The sequence below is a fragment of the Aquarana catesbeiana genome, linkage group LG09 (genome assembly GCF_042186555.1).
Source record: "Aquarana catesbeiana isolate 2022-GZ linkage group LG09, ASM4218655v1, whole genome shotgun sequence".
Lineage (NCBI taxonomy): Eukaryota > Metazoa > Chordata > Amphibia > Anura > Ranidae > Aquarana > Aquarana catesbeiana.
The window spans coordinates 61312700-61334110 of NC_133332.1; the positions used below are offsets into that span (position 1 = coordinate 61312700).

The 21411-nt window shown below is 42.4% G+C and overlaps 1 protein-coding gene across 1 annotated transcript in view; it reads right to left on the reverse strand.

Annotated features, from left to right (window-relative positions):
• The window catches only part of LOC141107720 (cytochrome P450 2G1-like), a 55180-nt gene that overhangs the window by 1463 nt on the left and 32306 nt on the right, over window positions 1–21411 (reverse strand). Inside the window, exons 5-9 of the mRNA XM_073598641.1 lie at window positions 20441–20617; window positions 7649–7790; window positions 6129–6140; window positions 4261–4436; window positions 483–624 (exon numbers count right to left, since the gene is read on the reverse strand). Of these exons, the coding sequence (XP_073454742.1) occupies window positions 483–624; window positions 4261–4436; window positions 6129–6140; window positions 7649–7790; window positions 20441–20617 (649 nt within the window). The remainder of the gene's footprint in view (window positions 1–482; window positions 625–4260; window positions 4437–6128; window positions 6141–7648; window positions 7791–20440; window positions 20618–21411) is intronic.

Below are 21411 nucleotides of genomic sequence, written 5' to 3' on the forward strand. Positions count from 1 at the left end.
GAAATTTGCCATGATCATAGCACATTCTTCATTCTTGATCATGGTAAGGAAAATGATGGAACCGATGATTTGATAACAGAAGTTAATGTCATGAGACTACAGTTCTGTCCAGAGAGTATCTCACATGATTGCAAAGTTGGACTAAAGAGAAGGATTAGATCGAACGTCAAAAAGCAAAAATCAAAGCAAATAGTGAAGTAAGAGTTGTCCCTGTGGGATTTATTTCAATACATATTTATATTTTTACTCACATTCATATGTAATATTACAGTGCAACATCCATACTATGCTACAATGGGAAGGACATGTTGTTGAGGCTTGGATTTAATTTCTTTTATGGATTAAAGCCACTGTGTAATAAAAATCATACACACAGGTTGAGCTGGATGGACCTTTGTATTTTTTCAACTTTATAAACTATATAACTATATACGAGTCTTAGAATGGATTGCCGCTTTAATCATTACAAAGTTCTATGGTACCTGCAGAAAATGGCATGAAGGCATCATTCTTCTTAAAGGCCCCATTCTCATCAAGAAAGTGCTCTGGGTCAAACTGAGTTGGGTTCTTAAAACATTTAGGGTCTTTCAAAACCGATGTTAGTATAGGAGCCACCATAGTGTTCTGAAATGAAAATAAAAATAACTAAATTATTTGATTTTCTGATTGGAGACTATGAGAAACATCTAGGCACTGACATTCTTTTACATAAGGCTGTATGTATAGCAGCACAGAAGCTTCAGTGATTCCTTCAGCATCTCACGTTGCCAGATCACCATACTAACAGCAGAATGAAATGCAGTGGACTTGTGCAGTGCAACGTTTGGATGAAAAACTGAAGTACTGAGCAGGTATCCTGAGCTCCCTATACCCATCTCAAGGTTTCCTTGTGTTTGTTTGAACTTCCCCATGTAATCCTTGGTCTTTGTCACAACTATGAAGTGTACTATATGGGACTGAATTACTGAAAGGCTGTTAACATTGCAGAGCAAATTGCAATTTGCAAAAGAACTTACACTTAGCCTAGTGAATGAGGTGAAGCTCTGCTGACTTTCATCATCAAATCATGTGCAAGAATACTGTTTTTTTTTTATTATCTTTGCACATGATGGAGTATTCTTTGCATCACCTATGCTTAGGGAAAATTCCATTGCTAGTACAAATTCCCTTGTAAGTGAACAGCCTATTTGCCATTAGTAAATATCTAAATAATATAGATGTAACATAGTAGATAAGGGTGAAAAAGGCCAAAATCCATTGCTTTTACCATATTCCAAATTATTTAGGTACCGGTATATAAAAATATTGCTGTAGTATTGATGATCCAACAGAAGAAACAAAATTCTATTGAGGAAGTGAAATTCATCCTGACAGTGGGGGAAATGTTTTGTTAAAAGTTTTAATGGCATTAATCAGTGGACCTGCAATTATTTAGCTAATTAACCACTTACAGACCGGAAGATTTTCCCCCCTTAATGACCAGGCCATTTTTTGCAATGCAGCACTGCGCCACTTTAACAGACAATTACGCGGTCGTGCGAAGCTGTAGCATTTTTGACAAGTTTTTTGTTGTGTTATTAGAAGTGATGAAAAAACATCAAGAATGTTTATTAAATGCTCCTGAAAGTGTTCTTCTAGTGGAAAGTGCTTACAGTGGATATGTAGTAGTAGACATGACCTGCTTTGAGGCATGGTTAGGTTGTGGTGTGATAACAGGCATTTTTGTGAATTTTCTACAAGATGGATTTGATTTTACTTTGATCTCTTTGACACTTGGCTTGGTCCAGATCAAGATGATCATGAAAAGAATGGCCCAGCAGCAAAAGAGGAGGGTATTGCGCTGGTATTGGGTGCATCCCATAGTCTTGAAGAAAATTTCCAAGGAGCATTTACATCTTCTTTATCACAAATTGTTATGACACAGCTGCTCAGTACAAACAGGACGTGGCTGGAGCTGCTCTGTTCTAGTTCTCTATTATTTCCCAGTGCATTTGGGCATACAGGAACCTGCACTGCCTTTTCTTGATGCCCCATGAAAGCAAAATACTGCTTAACACAACACAATTCTACCACTCCTGTGAGTACTGCACTTTGTAGTGCCCATTTTAATAATTATGGCAGGCAATGAAGGGCAGGTATAAGGATTTAAAGTAGTAGTAAGACTGAAAAAAGGATAGAGACCACTTATACACTACCCAATATTCAATGTAAATAATATTATTAAGGATATAGCCGCCATACATTTGATGTGTCCCCACATGTAGAACAAGTGCTAAAATTAAATACTAAGTGTGGCGCTAAATCCCCCAATAATTCACCAAGAGGAATTCCAAAAAATATTCAGCCGGGTGACGTCACTTCTAATCACGGCCAAGATCGGAAGTTTGGAAGAGACAGAACTCACTGATAAGTTTAATTTTAATGTGAGTTTTTGCTACAGGCCCAACCAGGACAGGAGATTTTGGAGGGGACTGCATGGTGGCCTCTTGCCTACCGACTATGGGCGCTTGCTTTTAAGGTAACACTACTCTTTGGGAGGTGTGTGCCTGAGGGACCCTTGGAGTAGTCTTGTTTTGGATTCAAGTCCATGTCTCCCCAAAACGCACAGACTCTGGGAACTGTAGAACCCAGTTACATATCTGGGGCCTCTATGATCAAACCAGCAATGACTGCTTTAGACGGTGATACTCAGGGGTCTCCTGCTATAGTCTGTTTATTAAGGTGTTAAATGTTTATTGTTAAAGTATGTCTCTCCCATTGTGTGCCTTCTAGGTGTGCATTCCCATTGTTAATTGAGTCACCTATTGTTTCTGTCTGTCTGATCATCTCTTGCAAATGTGATTAATATTGTTACCTTGTTATCAAACCATTGTGGGATGTTTATGCACATGATAATGTGTAATGTACTTTGTATCCAGGGTTGTGTGCATGGTGCCGAATGGTCTGGGTGGGCACTGAGTCACCTAGGTGGCTAGCTGTTTAATAACTGTAGCTTAATGTTTATGTTTTTGTTGGCTGTTCCTTAGCTATGTTAATTATATTCCTGTTTACAGTTTGCATTGTTAGGGTAATGTTATCAGGTTCTACCTGATCTTCTGTGCTGTATATTCTGTGTGAATTTTCAATAAAGTGTTTTCCAGTTTGCATTTAAGCTAGTGTTGTCTAGTATCTTGGGTATAATATTCAGCTATAATACCTGGTTCCTAGGTCCAGACTGGGCTAAGATTTATACTGACGGAAACATCCAAGCAGGGTGTTGGGTTCCCCGACACTACTTTTTAATAAAATAAAAAAAAAAAAAATCACTACACTATATGGACCTTTATTATTACATGTGATGGTGAATTGAGGAAGATTTGTGAGCATAACATCGCTGGCTTGGGGATGAAGACTATTTATTGTCCATGCAAATCGCAATGTGACCTGTATGTGAATATGCTTCCATTATTCAGGTGAGCTGCTACAATGCACATCGGTGGAGCATGGAACTTTTTGGAGTTAAGTCACCTAATCAAGAAATTGTTATTGTACCATTAGAGACACTGGATTTTATGGGACTTTATATGTTTTGTCCTATAATATTTCACAACATTTACAGCACTGGTGATCGGGGTCACTGCCCAATAGGGCATTTGAATATTTATATATCACTATTTGTTCTAACATATTTAGCAAGTCAATTGATGTTTTTATTTATTTAGAGTTTAATTACATCTTTGTATTCATTTTGATATATTTATAAAACCAATGTTTGTTTTTTGAACATATTATTGATGCTATTATATTTCGTATTTAATTAAAATTATTTGCTGGATTCAACACTACATATTTATTATTTGTTTGTGATTAGGGTATTTTTTGTGGGATATTTTTGGGAATTCCAATTGGTGAATTATTGGGGGATTTAGCGCCACACTTTATATTAATTTTAGCAACTATAAGGATTTAAATATGCTACTTAAATGCTGTGTAAACATGGGGTATTGATGCAGGTGTGAACAAACTCAAAGTCTGTGATATCTTAGCATATACCTGGCTTGCTGCCAAGAGCCCATTTTTGTATTATCTGATAGAAAAGTATGAGCAAACACTTTAGCGTTTTGCAAAGATCAACACTCAAAACATAGTTACGCCATCATCAACTAATCATCTAGCCCATTTTTACATAGTTTTGCTAAAAACGAATTCCTAACTATGTACATGAGTGCACTTTGCACTATGTTCTTTATGACCATTAGTCCCACACATCTCTACAATCACCTTGGGAATGTGGTATCCTCGGAAGGTGGTGTCTTTGCTAGCAGCATGTATTAATCCTGCAGGTAAAATATCAGCAAATCTCTGGATCTCATGTATAACAGCATCTGTATATGGCATTTTGCTCCTGTCTTCCACAGATGGAAGGCGATCTTGTCCAATCCCGCTGGACCTTTTCTGTAGATTGTATAAAAATCATGAAATAAATAAGAAATTTTTCTCATACAAAAAATAAATAAAGAAATAAATAATTACGACCAGCGGTTTTGATAATTTGTAAGTATGGACACTTTCACACAGTTTAAATGGCAGAACACATGCTAGAAGACATGAGCCATGTGTACATTATATGCTCCATACCTATGGAGTCATACATTTTAAGGGAATCTTTTGGAAAATAAAACAGCTGCAGGGGAGACTTCTAAACTGCCTTAGAAATTTTCAGGGCTGGAGCAAGGGAGGCAGATAACAGAAACATGATGTGAGATCTGTGGGAGAACCAAGGTTCAAAGCTTCAGTGGATAGTCAGACAAGCTGGGGGCTAAAAACTAGAAAATCACTTCTAGACAAGACAAAAACCAAAAAGTGATACATGATTAGAAGGATGGATGTGGTGCATAGCTACAAATCCGGTAATAGCCATTAGCACACAGGGATCACCTTTCCAAACTCATTTTAACTTTTAAACATGCAAACCAAGAAAGAAAACCATGATCATGGACTGTATTGGGCATAGGAACACGGGAAAAGGATAAAGGAATGAGAGTTGATGGCTGGAGTGTGCTGCTGAGTCAAAGACGCTGCTTACTGTCAGAGTTTGCACTGTTTCAGTGTGGGACTGTGCTGCCGCACTTGTTTAGAGGCTGGAGGAGAGGGATATCACTGGTTTCATACAAGATTGTTGCTACAGGTCAGAGCTGCCACCAATGCCACGGGTTTCCATGGGAAGCAACTTTTTGAATATTCAGGGTTCCAAACACTAGAGAACAGGATGAGCCTTTACAACAGACTCCAGAGTAGGGAGAGGCCACTGGCCTTAACCTCATTACCTTAATAAAAGGACAGTGCCACCCTTACTTGGAACTAAGTTTGGAGACTTTGGTGACCCCCTTTTACCCTGTGATTACAAATCTTGAGCTCTCCAATTGTGGACTCTGGGTCCCAACATTTAGTACCACACTGGCCAGTGAGAGGGGTTTTAGGAGACTTTAGGACCATTCAACCTCTAGTTGAGCATAACTCCCCCCCCCCCCCCCCCCATTTAGGATTCAGGTACCCAGAGGGGATTGGATCCAGAAATACTTGGCTCTTGTATTGTTGTTTTTGTACACACAAGTGCTTACTGCACATATATACAGATGCACATATGTAAAGGTTTTATCTTTTCTTTTTTTGATAGTTTATAATATTTTCAATAAAATTGATTGCTTTCATTAGACTTTCTCTTGATTGTTTCCAAGCCTTAAAAGTCCACTATTTTGGTAACACACAGTATTACCTTTTTGTCTCTCAATTTATGGACATGGCTTTTTTATGCACTTCCTTTGTAGCGAGCTGTTTTTGTATTGTTTTACAATATTGTTTTACTTTGTTTATTTCTGTTGCTTTTTTGTTGTTATTGCCTCATTGAGTGTGCAGCCCGAATGTATGCTTCTTTTTCAGCCTGGGTGTGGCATTGACAGAAGGGTCATTATTATCTGGAATCATGGGGTCTATCCATCCGTCATTACTGTATATTAAAATTTAGGAGTTACATTTAGGGTTGGGTTAAAGAATGGTTTAGGATTTAGTAGTTTGGTTAAAATGGAGCTTTAAGCACAATTTAAATGCAAGTTCCACCAGGAGAAACAACACATTTTTTGCTTATAGATCCCTCACCTTTTCTATTTTATTGCTTGATCTGTAAAGTCTCTGCAGGCATGCATGCACAGTATCTACTTCGGTTCTTGCAGATAAGAGATTCTGGGATTGTAATTTTAAAACTTGCTGATGAGGTTAACTCCTATGTGTACATAACAAAGACACGTCACACCGGATGGCTATATAACATACCTTTGGTTTACAAACAAGACATATGATTAGCAAGTCAAAACAAGCACTTAAAGATGGTATGGTTTTTGTTCCCAATTTAGATGAACCTTATTTCATCCATTTTTTAGTATAACCACTTCAATACTAGGCACTTAGACACCTTCCTGTCCAAGCCAATTTTCAGCTTTCAGCGCTGTTGCACTTTGAATGACAATTGCACGATCATACAACACTGTACCCAAACAAATTTTTTTATCATTTTGTTCCCACAAATAGAGCTTTCTTTTGGTGGTATTTGATCACCTCTGCGGTTTTTATTTTTTGCGCAACAAATAAAAAATTTTGAAAAAAACTAGTTTTTCTTTGTTTCTGTTAAAATTTTTTGTAAATAAGTACGTTTTCTTCTTCAATGATAGGCACTGATATGGCTGCACTGACGGGCACTGATAAGGCGGCACTGATGGGCACTGATGAGGTGGCACAAATGAGATGGCACTGATGATAGGCACTGATAGGCGGCAATTATGGACACTGATAGGTGGCACTGATGGGCACTGATAGGTGGCACTGGTATGCGGCACTGATGGGCACTCATAGGCAGCACTGATGGGTACTTATGGGTGGCACTGATGGGTACTTATGGGTGGCACTGATGGGTGGCACAGATGGGCACTGGGCATTGATAGGTGGGCACTGATGGGCACTGATGACATTGATGGGTGGCATTGCTGGGCATCACTGCTTTATAATGGTGCCAGTCAGTGCCCATTTGTGGGCACTGATTGGCACGGATTGGGCACATTGGGCACATGTGGATGGCCATGGGGTACATACCTGGCCATCCACATGTTGCCCGCTTCCCTGGTGGTCCTGGCGGCTTCCCTGGTGATCTATTGCGGGCATCCGAGGGGGGGCTACGCTGATAAACAATCACTGCAGCCCCCGCCTGCCAGGAGAGCCGCCGATTAGCTCTCCTCTGTCAGACGCGACTGAGGAAAAGCCAATCAATGGCTTTTCCTATTGACGTCGTGATCAGCCGTGATTGGACACGGCTGATCACGTGGTAAAGAGCCTCCGCCGGAGGCTCTTTACCAAGATTGGTGGAGCGGTGTGTCAGACTGACACACCGCTCCACTGATCGCCCCGATGCGCGCCCCAGCGGGCTCGCGGCGGCTGTTATCCTGAAGGATGTCATATGACGCCCAGTCAGGATAACTGAACCACCGCCCGGCCGTCAATCTGCTATAGGCCGGGTGGGAAGTGGATAAAGAACATTTTTTTTAACAAAGCTATTATGTGGTCAATAGTGCCAAAAATGGATTTCGAGCAACAAATAATGTATAAGGAGCAAAGGTAATACCTTGTATCTCTGGGTGTTTCAGCATAATTAGGAAAGCATATCTCAGAGTACTACTTGTAGTCTCTGCACCAGCAAAGAACAAGTCAAAGACTGATCCCAATAGGTTTTCCTCATGAAATTCTGTATTTGGGTTATGTTTCTCCTGAAAGAAAAACACACAATTGTAGGTAGATGTCTATATATGCATACATGTATTGTGTAACATACATACATGCACACATAAATATAAAAATATAAAAGCAGGCAGAAGGGCTATCAGCCATGATACCTATGCTGTGCATTTGCGTCAGGAATTACCTGAACAATAATTTTAATGAGTAGTTTTACCAATCGGATTTCTTTTTTAAAAACATAGATCAAACAATATGAATACAGACTAAATATGGAATATTTATTCACTAGACATGTATTCACAATAAATAGTTAGATCTTACATGAAATTAAAATTGTTAGGCAACACTTGCTAATGGGTTTTGATAAAATATGAATGGAGCAAAAGGATCAATTTCTCCCCGTGGACACAATAACCATGTATATATAACTATCAGACAAAAAGTCTGTGATTCACGCAGCCAACAGTTATGCCCCGTACACACGGTCAGACATTGATCGGACATTCCGACAACAAAATCCTAGGATTTTTTTCTGACGGATGTTGGCTCAAACTTGTCTTGCATACACACGGACACAAAAAGTTGTCGGAAAATCCGATCATACTGAACGCAGTGACGTAAAACACGTACGTCGGGACTATAAACGGGGCAGTAGCCAATAGCTTTCATCTCTTTATTTATTCTGAGCATTCGGATTTGTGTACACACGATTGGAAATTCCGACAACGGATTTTGTTGTAGGAAAATTTTATAGCCTGCTCTCAAACTTTGTGTGTCGGAAAATGTGTGATGGAGTCTACACACGGTCGGAATTTCTGACAACAAGGTCCTATCACACATTTTCCGTCGGAAAATCCGACTGTGTGTACGGGGCATTACTCTGCAGCAGGAGTAAGAGTTAAACTACACAAAAAATGGTACGCTAATATAGTGCCAAACAAAATATGATAAAATTTTAAAAAGCAAAAATAAAAGTTAAAGAAAAATCCAAAGTGGTTATTCTATCGGGGGAATAATAATGAAAATATCATGAAAAAAAAATCAATCAGTATTCTCAAATAAGCAATGAATCAGGAAATATCAATGTACAATATTTACCCTTCCAAAATGGCTGCTGGCTTACAATGGTCGTTACCAGAGTCCCCAAGATGGCTGCTTTTCCCAAAATGGTGTCTTATCAAGGTGGAGCTGCGTTTTGGCATCCTCAAAGTGTCAAATGATGAGGTGTGATGATAAGCGTATGAGAAGTGTATGAGTTGTGATGGAGTGAGGTGTCCTGAAGTGTCCTGTTGTGCATGAAGTGAAGTCTGTGGAGTGTATGAAGTGTCAATGGCTTCCCCTCCTTGTCCTATATACCGTTCTGGACAATAAGCTCATAAAAATGTTAATAAGCCTATCCCAGAAGGTGGAACTTCTTATCATTGGTTCATGTGGCTAACTAGCAATTCAGATATTTGATTAGGCATTGCCTCTTAGCCACCAAGTGTCATTCTAAGACCAGGGATATATTTGTTCTGAATAACTTTGTCAGGAGAGTTAGTAGACCAGACTGTGTGGACTGCACAGAGATAACCAAAAAACTAGGGTTGTCATAGTATCGGCGGAAGCATCGGAAGCATTTGCCCGAGTACAAGTACTTGGGCAAATGCTCAGTATCGGTGCCGATACCGATACTAGTATCGGTATCGGGACAACCCTACCAAAAACACATGAAAAGTGAATAGTAATGATATTTATTTAAGATAGGTGATAAAGAAAATACAAACAGTGCACAACCAACCCAACAAACCCACCAACAACAACAGTATATACAGCAAGGGGCAGTACCAAAATCACAGATGTCAGCCAGGCCAGGGTCATACACAGCAGATCAGCAGAAAGACAAGGGATGTTCCAGAAACATAAACATTTAGCCAGGCCAAGGTCATACACGGGAAATCAGTAGATGAGGGACTGGGAACCAACAGGACAGGGAGTGGATGGATCGTGCTGAAGGGTAAAGGAAAGGGTACAGGAACACAGGAGGGACCGGGTCAGGACAAGCACGGAACAGGGTCAGATGCAGGCTCAGGATCGGGTAGCAGGGTCAGGGCTCAAGGAGAGAGATACCAAGGCAAGCATGTGAGGGCTTGCCGGGTATTTATGGGACTGACAATAATTGTCTTCATGTAACACCTGAGCGCAGGGAGTGTTGTCTGCTCCATACTGCCAGGATCCATTCACTGGTGGACGTCAGTACTGCGGCCAAAAGATGAAATAACACCAGCAGGGAAAGATTCCCCTGACAGTTCCAAACTGCCAGGAGACACCTGCTGGTGGACCCCAGTACTGCACGCCAAATGATATATCTCAACAGCGGACGGACCCTTTCCTGACAAACTTGTTGTAGGACTGTGCACTTTCTCATGATACAAGTGTGGCCATGTGATATTTCTGATATATATATTATTAAATATTATGATATTATTATTATTATATATTATATATATATATATATATATATATATATATATATATATATATGAGATCTGGTAACGCCATTAGATGAGTATACATTTCTAATGCACTAATATTTTAAACACAATTATATTGATTAGGAAGAGATGTTTTACCTATATATATTATGATTAATTTTACATCTAAGTAGAGGAAGAAAACTATTTGGATATATATTTCTAAACACAATAATTTGTATATTTAAACTATCTCTATAGATGGGATATTTCTAATCAGATTAACCACTTACGGGCCGCCCACCATCGTTATACATCGGTACTTTGAAGAGGAATATTGCTGTTATGGGAGCAGCTAGCTGCCATAACACTGGTATCCTCTTCTTCAGCGAGCAGTCCAATTTCAGATAAAAGTGGTCTCTGCGGCAGATTCACCGTGAGATCACTGTTATCGGGGGCTGGAGAGGGACCCCCCACCCGCAGCGCTTCCGTCATTTCCACCACTTACCAGAGCTGCAGGCAGCGGCGGAGACGATCGGGTCATCTTCCCTGCTTGGCTGGCTGGCAAGTGAGGGAAAGATGACCCCCACTTGGCTCCATAGCATCAAACGTCACTTCCATCCAATGCTCTTATAGGAGAAATATTTTATTTATTTTTTTCAAATGACATTTTGTTTTTTTGTTTTTTTTTTGCATTTTAGTGTAAATATGAGATCTGAAGTCTTTTTGACCCCAGATCTGATATTTAGGAGGTCCTGTCATGCTTTTTTTCTATTACAAAGGATGTTTACGTTCCTTGTAATAGGAATAAAAGTGACCCAATTTTTTTTAAAGGACAGTGTCAAATTAAAAATTAAAAAGTAAAATAAATAATAAAAAAAAAAATTTAAAGTGTCCCGTCCCGCCGAGCTCGAGCGCAGAAGCGAAAGCAAACGTGAGTAGCACCCGCATATGAAAACGGTGTTCAAATCACGCATGTGAGGTATCGCCACGATAGTTAGAGCGAGAGCAATAATTCTAGCCCTAGACCTCCTCTGTAACTCAAAACTGGTAACCTGTAGACATTTTTAAATGTCGCCTATGCAGCTTTTTAAAGGTAAAAGTTTGTCGCCATTCAACGAGCAGGCGCAATTTTGAAACGTGACATGTTGGGTATCCACTTACTCGGTGTAACATTATCTTTCACAATCTAAAAAAAAATTGGGCTAACTTTTCTGTTTTATTTTTTAAGTCATAAAAATGTATATTTAAAAAAAAAAAAGTGTGCTTGTAAGACCGATGCGCAAATACGGTGTGACAGAAAGTATTGGAAAGACCACCATTTTATTCTCTAGGGCGTTAGAAAAAAAACAGTATATAATGTTTGGGGGTTCCAAGTAATTTTTTAGCAAACATAACTGATTTTAACTTGTAAACACCAAATCTCAAAAAGAGGCTCGGCCCTTACGTGGTTAATACATATTACATACTAGATGATTATTATGACAGCAGACAATACAATCATGACCTAAATCTATTTCATGAGATATAATACATGAGGTTATAGTCTTATATTCATACACTTTTAGATATATGCGTATATGGTACGATTCTCAATAGAATATTATCCTAAACATATAAACAAAACTTTCATAGTTCCCTTTTGGCATATTATAGACCATGGAGGTTGTACATCAATATTTATGTTAATGTTCATAGTGAGACCTTCGTTGTATAGTGTCCACATATTTTTAAATGATGTCTGGGATGTATGAAATTGTTACATGAGAGAAGAAAAAAAATTCTTTCTATGAGGGGGTTTTGCTCTGTTTATCTCTCTCAGAGCTGAGACAATAGCTGGTCTTTGGATAACTAGCCTTGATTATCCTTTCTGTCCATAAGCCTACCTGAATATACATAGGGCCTTGGAAAGTCAGTTGATGTTTACTGTGTTTCAGAGTTTTATCACTAATCCAAGGGTCTTCAAATACATTCTACTTAGAATGTACCGTATATACTCGAGTATAAGCCGACCGAAAATAAGCAGAGGCACCTAATTTTACCACAAAAAACTGGGAAAACGTATTGACTCGAGTATAAGCCTAGGGTGGGAAATGCAGCAGCTACTGGGTAAACAATGCCCATCTGCAGCCTCACTGTGCCAATCTGCAGCCTCACTGTGCCCATCTGCAGGCTCACTGTTCCCATTTGCAGCCTCACTGTGCCCATCTGCAGCCTCACTGTGCCCACTAGTATCATCAGTGCCCATCTGCAGCCTCACTGTGCCCACTAGTATCATCAGTGCCCATCTGCAGCCTCACTGTGCCCATCTGCAGCCTTCTTGTGCCCATCTGCAGCCTCACTGTGCCCATTTGCAGCCTCACTGTGCCCATTTGCAGCCTCATTGTGCCCATCTGCAGCCATACCTTTGATAACCAAAACAGCGGGTGTCTCCCGCTGTGTCATGCAGTCTGTTCTGCGGCCATCCACTGTAACAAAGCCCCACCTCCTCCTCATCAGTGATAGACGGAACACTGATTTAGTTTACCAGCATTGTATCAGTGTTCTGTCTATCACGGACGAGGAGGAGGCGGGGCTTTGTTACAGTGGACAGCTGCCGAACAGACAGCATGACACAGGGGGAGACACCTGCTGTTTTAGTTATCAAAGGTACGGCTGCAGATGGGCACAGTGAGGCTGCACCCTCACTTGAATATAAGCCGAAGGGGCCTTTTTCGGCATAAAAAATGTGCTGAAAAAGTCGGCTTATACTCGAGTATATACGGTAGTTATCCTTGGCTTTTATATTCCCAGTTCAGCAAAAAGCTTGTTTACACACCTCCAACAGGGTGAAAAAAACACAGGATGTCTTTGTTTGAAAACTCAGGTAATGTGTCGTGAATCTGACCTTTGTTCTGGGGCTTATTCAGTTTGAAACATCCATATGAAATTATTTCTTCATCATAGTTCTGACACCTATAAGTATATGCTTACTCCCTTAGGTACTCCCTAGTGGGTATCTGTGTATTAATCTAGGTTCACATCTAGGCATTTTTTAGTGCATCTTTAGATCTGCAGAAACACACTACAGTCCATTTAACCATATTTCCTTTGGGTCACATCTATGAAATTTCCTGTAATGTGATTTTTAGAAAAGGTGCAGGGACTTTTTAACACTCAGCAAGGTGCATTTTTGCTACCATAGACTTCAATAGAATTGCATTAAAAACACATATACATAAGTTTTTTTCCGTGTTTTTGCTGCATTTTCCTGCATGACAACAGACACTTCCTCCTGAATTTATTCTCTCTTGAGAAGAGGGGATTAAGGGGTGATATGATCAAGATGTACAAATACATAAGTGGTCCATATAGTGAACTTGGTGTTGAGTTATTCACTTTACGGTCATCACAGAGGACAAGGGGCACTCTTTACGTCTAGAAGAAAAGAGATTTCATCTCCAAATACGGAAAGGTTTCTTCACAATAAGAGCTGTGAAAATGTAGAATAGACTCCCTCCAGAGCTAGTTCTGGCCAGCTCAGTAGATTGCTTTAGAAAAGGCCTGGATTCTTTCCTAAATGTACATAATATATCTGGGTACTGACATTTATAGGTAAAGTTGATCCAGGGAAAATTTGATTGCCTCTCGGGGATCAGGAAGGAATTCTTTCCCCTGCTGTAGTAAACTGGATCATGCTTTGCTGGGGTTTTTTGCCTTCCTCTGGATCAACTGTGGGTGAACGATTGTGTATATGGGATTGCTTTCTTTTGGTTGAACTAGATGGACTAGCTTCCCATTGGTCAAAACAAAAACGCAAAACACATTCAAAACACATCAAAAACACACCACATAAGCATAGATGTGAACCTAGCCTTAAAGTGATTGTAAAGTCCCAGGTTTTTTTTGCCTAAAAACGACAAACATTTTGTACTTACCTGCCCTGTGAAGTGGTTTTGCACAGAGTAGCCCAGATCCTCCCCTCTTTGGCTCTCTTGGCCCCTCCCTCCTGCCGAGTGCCCCACAGCAAGCAGCTTGCTATGGGGGCACCCGAGCCGAGCCCCGTTTGTCTATTCAGACACAGAGCCACGGCTAGACCACACCCCCTCTCTCTCCTCATTGGCTCTTTGACTTTGAATGACAGCAGCGGGAGCCAATGGAGCTCCGCTGCTGTCTCAGCCAATGAGGAGGGTGAGTCCTGGGTAGTCGAGTCTCTCCTGCAACATCGCTGGATAAAGATGGGGCTCAGGCAAGTAATAAAAGTGTTGAGAAGGGCTGCTGCACACAGAAGGTTTTTTTATCTTAAAGCGGTGTTCTGCTCAAAAAAAAATTAAAAGCCAGCAGCTACACATACTGCAACTGCTGTCTTTTAACAATAGGACACTTACCTGTCCTGGAGTCCAGCGATGTCAGCACCGCAGCTGATGTTTCCATCAGCTGTCGGGTGCTGCCGCCACCATTGCGGGTAAAGGTACCCGGCGGTGTAGCCTTACGGCTTCACGCCGGAAACCCTACTGCACACGCGCGAGGCCCCGCTCCTCTCTCCTACTCGCCCGGCGACAGGGAGAGGAGGAAGGAGCCCCGCGGTGATGTCACGCGGCCGCGGTCCAGACTCCCGGAAGTGGGAACAGGATACCTGTCTAAGACAGGTATCCTGTTCCCCCTCCCCCCCAAAATGTGCCAATTGTGAGGGGGAGAGGAGACAAATGAGCGGAAGTTCCACTTTTGGGTGGAACTCTGCTTTAATGCATAGAATGTATTAAGATAAAAAACCTTCTGCCTTTACAGCAGCCTTTACCAGCCTGTGATTACTGCAGGAGGCTATAGTCACTAGCAGTAATCATTTGTCAGAAACAATGAATCAGACTGAGACAGAAGTACAGTTAAATCATACCTGTAGTCAAAACATAGCCAGAGTTCAGGAACCGGAACGGATAGTCAGACAAGCCAAAACGTCAGGGAGCCAGAAGGAATGTCAGCCAAGCAAGTCTTTAACAGGAACACAGGAGAGCATCTCTAGAGATGTGACCAAGGTGAAGGCAGAGATCATCTGGACTGGACTGCTTAAGTAGGCAGGACTGACGAGCAGGATCATCAACAGGCGAGGTGTGGAGAGATAGGACCTGGAAATTAGCCGACAGCTGAGTGACCAGCTCAGAGAAGGAAGGGCTGAGCCCAGCCCTGACAGAACCCTCTCCTCAACGACCCCTCCCCCTCGGAGGACCACCAGTCTTGAGGGGAAAACGTCTAAGGAAATCACGGAAGAGGACAGGGCCATGTACATTTCAGAACCAAGAGTGTTCCTCTGGACCGTACCCTTTCCAATGCACCAGGTACTGTATGCGCCAATGGAACCTACAGGAGTCAACAATGGACTGTACTTCATACTCCTCATGGTATTCAACCTGAACAGGGTGAGGACATGGCACCGAGGTGGTCAAGTGGTTGCAGACCAAAGGTTTTAATACGGAGACATGAAATACATTTGAGATACGCATATTAGAAGGAAGGTCTAATGCGTAAGCCACTGGGTTAATCCCGCGAAGAATACGGAAAGGTCCAATAAACCGAGGTGCGAACTTCAGAGAGGGAACACGAAGTTGGAGGTTGCGAGATGACAGCCAGACCCTGTCCCCAACCTGGTAGGAAGGCGCAGGCAGGCGTCTGCGGTCAGCATGGAGTCCATACCTATCATTAGCATGTCGCAAAGCCTCCTGGACTTGTGCCCAAGTGGAGCGAAGACCACAGAGATGCTCCTCTAATGCACTAATACTCTGCGGAACAAAAAAGTCACGCAACATGGAAGGTTGGAAACCATAGTTCACCATAAACGGGAACAATCAGGAAGCAGAGTTCAAGACACTATTGTGAGCAAACTCTTCCTACGGTAAGAGGTCTTACCAGTTGTTATGATGGTCAGAAATATAGCAATGAAGGAATAGCTCCAAGGACTGATTGGCTCGTTCTGCGGCTCAATTAGACTGCAGGTTATACGCAGAGGTGAAAGTAAGCTGAATTCCTAACTGTGCACAAAAGGCTCGCCAGAACCGGGACACAAACTGACTACCCCTGTCCGAGACAATCACCTTGGGTAGACCATGTAAGTGATCTCCCGAGCAAAAATGGAAGCCAGTCCCTTAAAAGAGGGCAACTTCTTAAGTGGAATACAATGAGACATTTTCGAGAACCAGTCAACCACCATAAGGATAACTGTGTTGCCCTGGGAGTTTGGTAACTCCACAATGAAATCCATAGGCAGGTGGGTCCAGGGCCTCTCTCCATTGGGTATAGGTTGTAGGAGATCCACTGGAAGGTGTCGTGGAGTCTTACTCTGAGCACACACGGAACAGGCAGCTACGAAGGCGGTTCCATCATCACATAGACTAGGCCACCAGAATTGTTGGGAAATGGCCCAAAAGAGTTGATTCTTCTCAGGGTGGCCAGCAGCCTTGGGAGAATGGTAAGTCTGGAGCACGGCAGTACAGAGACTCCCTGGGACAAAGCAGCGGTCACAAGGTTTCTCAGGAGGAGCATGGACCTGAGCAGCAAGAATTTTGTCACCCAAAGGAAAAGTGAGACTGGTGCAAACCATAGCCAGAATACGATCAGGAGGAATCACAGGAACCGGAACCGACTCCATCTTGGAAGTGGAGGAAAATTGTGACAAAGCGTCAGCCCTTACATTCTTAGTACCAGGTAAGAATGAGACAATGTAATTGAAACTTGACAAGAAAAGAGCCCATCACGCCCTTCTGGGAGTGAGGCATTTAGCCTCAGACAAGAATGCGAGATTCTTATGGTCAGTAAGAATGAGAACCGGCACAGTGGTACCTTCGAGGAGTTTACTCCATTTTTTCAGGGCTAAAATGATCGCTAACAGCTCTCTGTCACCAATCTCGTAATTGCACTTCGTATGTGACAATTTCTTGGAAAAGTAGCCACAAGGATGCATAGTGCTCTCAGAGGTAGGACGTTGAGACAGAAGGGCGCCAACTCCAGTCTCAGAAGCATCAACCTCAAGGATAAAAGGTAACATAGGATCAGGATGTGCCAACACAGGAGCAGAAAGAAAGGCAGTCTTGAGACTCTCAAAGGCCTTAATGGACTCCGGAGACCAACTCTCTGGGTTACCGTGCTTTCCGGTCATATCAGTCAGGGGCTTGACCAGAGACGAGAAGTTACGAATAAACTTCCGATAATATTTTGCAAAGCCAAGAAAATGCTGCAGAGGACGTAAACCCACGGGTCGGAGCCACTGTAGGACTGCTGAAAGTTTCTCTGGGTCCATCGAAAAACCAGCAGTGGAAATTACATAACCCAGGAATTTAACCTGTTCATGATGGAATTTGCACTTCTCCAATTTACAATAGAGATTGTTCATTCTTAGTTTCTGAAGCACACGACAGACATCTGTGTGGTGTTTCTCCAGGGACTTGGAAAATATGAGGATATCGTCGAGATAAACCACCACACATAACTGCAACAAATCTTGGAGGACATCATTAATAAATTCCTGGAAAACTGCCGGGGCATTACAAAAGCCAAAAGGCATTATGAGGTACTCATAATTGGCCTGTTCTGGTATTAAATGCAGTTTTCCACTCGTCGCCCTTCTTAATCCTCACGAGATTGTATGCCCCTCTCAAATCAAGCTTCGTGAAAACCGTTGCTCCCTTGAGGCGGTCAAATAACTCCGTAATCAACGGTATCGGATAGGCATTCCTAATCTTGAAACGATTGAGACCCCTATAATCAATACAAGGTCTCAGTTCACCACTCTTCTTCTTCACAAAGAAGAAACCAGCAACAGCAGGAGACGAGGATTTGCAGATAAAACCTCAAGAAAGTTCGTCTGCAACATACTCCTCCATGGCCTTATCCTCCAAGACTGGCAAAGGGTAAACTCGGCCACGAGGGGGTATGGCACCAGGTTGAAGATCAATTGCGCAATCATACGACCGGTGTGGAGGCAAACTACCGGCTTGACCTTTGACGGCTTGACATCGCCAATCAAAAGAGGGGTTGTGCCACTGTAACCAAAGATAACCAATAACCAGCGGAAGCTTAGGTGAGGAAATAACTTGGAATTGGATTATCTCATGGTGAAGAGCCCCTGCAGCCATGGACAATGGAACAATCTCATGAGTCACATGGGCAGGCTGTAGAGGTCTCCCATCAAGAGACTCAATGGCAATTGGAGTGTCACGCAGCTGCAGCGGAATCGAATGCTTCGATACAAAGGCAGCATCAATGAACATGCCTGCAGCCCTAGAGTCGATTAGAACCTGTATCTCGATGGATGACTCAGCCCAAGAAAGAGTAACCGAAACCAGGGGCTTATCCTTTTGGATAACTGGGGACGAAACAACACCACCTAAGGTCTGTTCATGACAGGACCTCAATGTTCGGGCGTTCCCTGGATGGGTAGGACAAGACTTCAAAAAGTGACCTGCCTGGCCCCATGCACTTGCGTGAAAACGCAAGTGCATGAGTTCACCTTCACTGAGCGACTCGGTACTAGGAGGCATGGGAGGTGAGGGAGGCAAGGGTGGGACTGCAAAGCTTGGAGACAAGTGTACAGGAGGCTTCCGCAAGTGCTCCTTAAAAGAGACTCTTTCTCTGAGTCTGGAGTCAATAAGGATGGAAAACGAGATCAACTTCTCCAGCTCAGTGGGTATATCTTGGGCTGCTAACTCATAATTGATGGTATCCGAGAGACCATGAGAAAAAGCAGCCACGAGGGCCTCATTGTTCCAAGCAACCTCTGCTGCCAGAGTACGGAATTCAATGACGTAATCAGCAACAGTTCTTGTACTCTGATGGAAACGAGGTACTTGGCAGCAGAAGCGGAGCATGCAGGAATGTCAAATACCCTTTTAAAAGAAGCCACAAACTCAGGGTAGCTCAAGACAACAGGTTTTTGCATTTCCCATAAAGGGTTTGCCCAGGCCAAGGCTCTCTCGGAAAGCAAAAATATCACAAAACCTACTTTGCTTCTGTCCGTGGGAAATGCCTGGGGCAGGACCTCAAAGTATATCTCAACCTGATTGAGAAACCCTCTGCATTGGACTGGATAGCCCCCAAATCGCTAGACAATTAGCTGATAGATGAGCGGCCAGCTCAGAGAAGGAGGGGCTGGGCCCAGCCCTGACATCATTGTGTTCTGTCGGCCAGGAAGACTGTGACTGTGGGTTGATGTGATTTTTTTACAGGTTGCAGGGAAGAAAATCACAACATCTATGGCTTGCCTTCGGCCAATGGCGACCCTAGGGGGGGCCAGAGGGGGCCCTGACCCCCCCCAACATTATGCTGTGCCCCACCATGTGCCCCCCCAAAAAAAAAAAATTTTTTTTTTTTTTTTTACAAAAAAGGCAATGTCTAAGAGGGAGAGCGTCCCCAGTCAGCTCCTGCGGGTGATTCCTCCCCCCTCCCTCTGCTCGCTGACACTGCATAATGCGAGCGCTCACACAACCACGGCTGCCCGATCTGCTCCTTCCCCTGCATCCTCATTGGCAGGAAGAAGAGCGAGTTGCAGGAAGGACTCCACCTGGACTCTCAGTTACTGAAAAAACAGACTGATTTCTCCCGTCCTTAGGACAGGAGAACCAGCCTGTAATTTCCAAGAGATGCCAGACCAGCGCTGTCAATAGCAGGGGCAGGACAGCAAGAGGAGGCTGGGGAACCCCACAGTGGCAGAACGCCAGGGCCCGGTGGCAAGACAACCTTTGCAACCCTGATAGTTCTCCCACTGCTTTGGACCCTTATATTTTCTTGGTATGCTGGTGACATATATCTCTTGTTTTCTGCCACCCTGGGGGCCCCAATACATTAGGAATGGAGCTCACTGCAGAACATGTGAAAGGGCCGTTGTGGGATCGTAGTAAAGGGCCCCAGAATATATATAATTGCATTTTATAGTTGCCCCCCTACTTTTGTCCCTGTTCCCCCATGTGCCCCCCCTAAATATGAAAGCTGGAGACGCCACTGCCTTCGGCAGGAAATCAGCAACCTTGCTGAATATCTGAAGATCTATAATTAGTTACAAAATCAACAGATCCCTTCAACATATATAAAAAAATGTATCTCTCACTGTTAGTCTGCCCTCTGAAAATATTCCACAGATTATGTGCTAAATGTATTTTTACTACTTAAAATAATACTAGTTTGAATTTTTCTCTAGACTTAACATAAAATAGACAAATGTTTCCCAATCATTCCATCACCAGTTTGTCAATTCCTGGACTCACCTCTTCCATCTTTATCAGGAAACAGTCTATGAAGTCCTGTGGAGTGTTCACATCCAGAACCTCTTGGTGGGACTTCACTGTTTCCCTTACAAATGAACTCAGCTTTTCAAAAATGATAAACATTTTCTGATGGGGTCCAGGAAGTTTGCTCATCAATTTTGGGAACATGCCCAGGATCTAAAAAAAATATGTGGTTTTAATAACGAAAGTCAATTAACCTGCCCTGAATTTCACAAGATAATATAAGTCTTAGTGCTGGCACTCTCTCTGAAGGGTGTCATGTAATCGGATAAATTATTTGATTCTTTTCAGCAAGGTTGATAGGTGGTTGGCCAGTTTAGGCCTAATCTTTGGTAGAAATGAACCCAAGATATCACCAGCACACTATGTTTAGGTAAACAGACAGGACATTTTTATGTCACCACATGAAATCAATAAAGTTTCACACACGTAGGCTCTGTTCACACCTGAGCATTTTTCAGCTTGTAAAATGCTCAGCTCTGAAGCTCCAAAATACCCAACAAGCAAAATCTCATTCATTTCAATAGCCCCTGTTCACATATGAGTGTTTTGTCGCCTGAAGCAAAATGCCTGAAGCTCAAAAAGTACATGAGCTTCTTTTTGGCAGATTACAAGTGTTTTTGGCCCCATATACTTCAATGGAAATGTCTGACTTGAGCAGAAAAACGCTTGTAAAACGCTTGTAAAATGCTCATAAAACACTCAAATAGCAGCTCTCCATCTCTAATTTCCTCTCTCTCTCCTCTCCTTAGTGATTTCTATTGGCTAAATAAAAACATCTTGAGCTGTAAAACACTTGTATTACACTTCTAAAACGCTATTTAAAAAAAAAGCTTGTAAAAAGTTGCAAAAAAAAAGCTTAAAAAATGCCTCAAAAACACCAGTAATCGATACGCTCAGGTGTGAATGGAGCCTATGGGCATTTTTCTCAGGCAGCAGAGACATGGGGT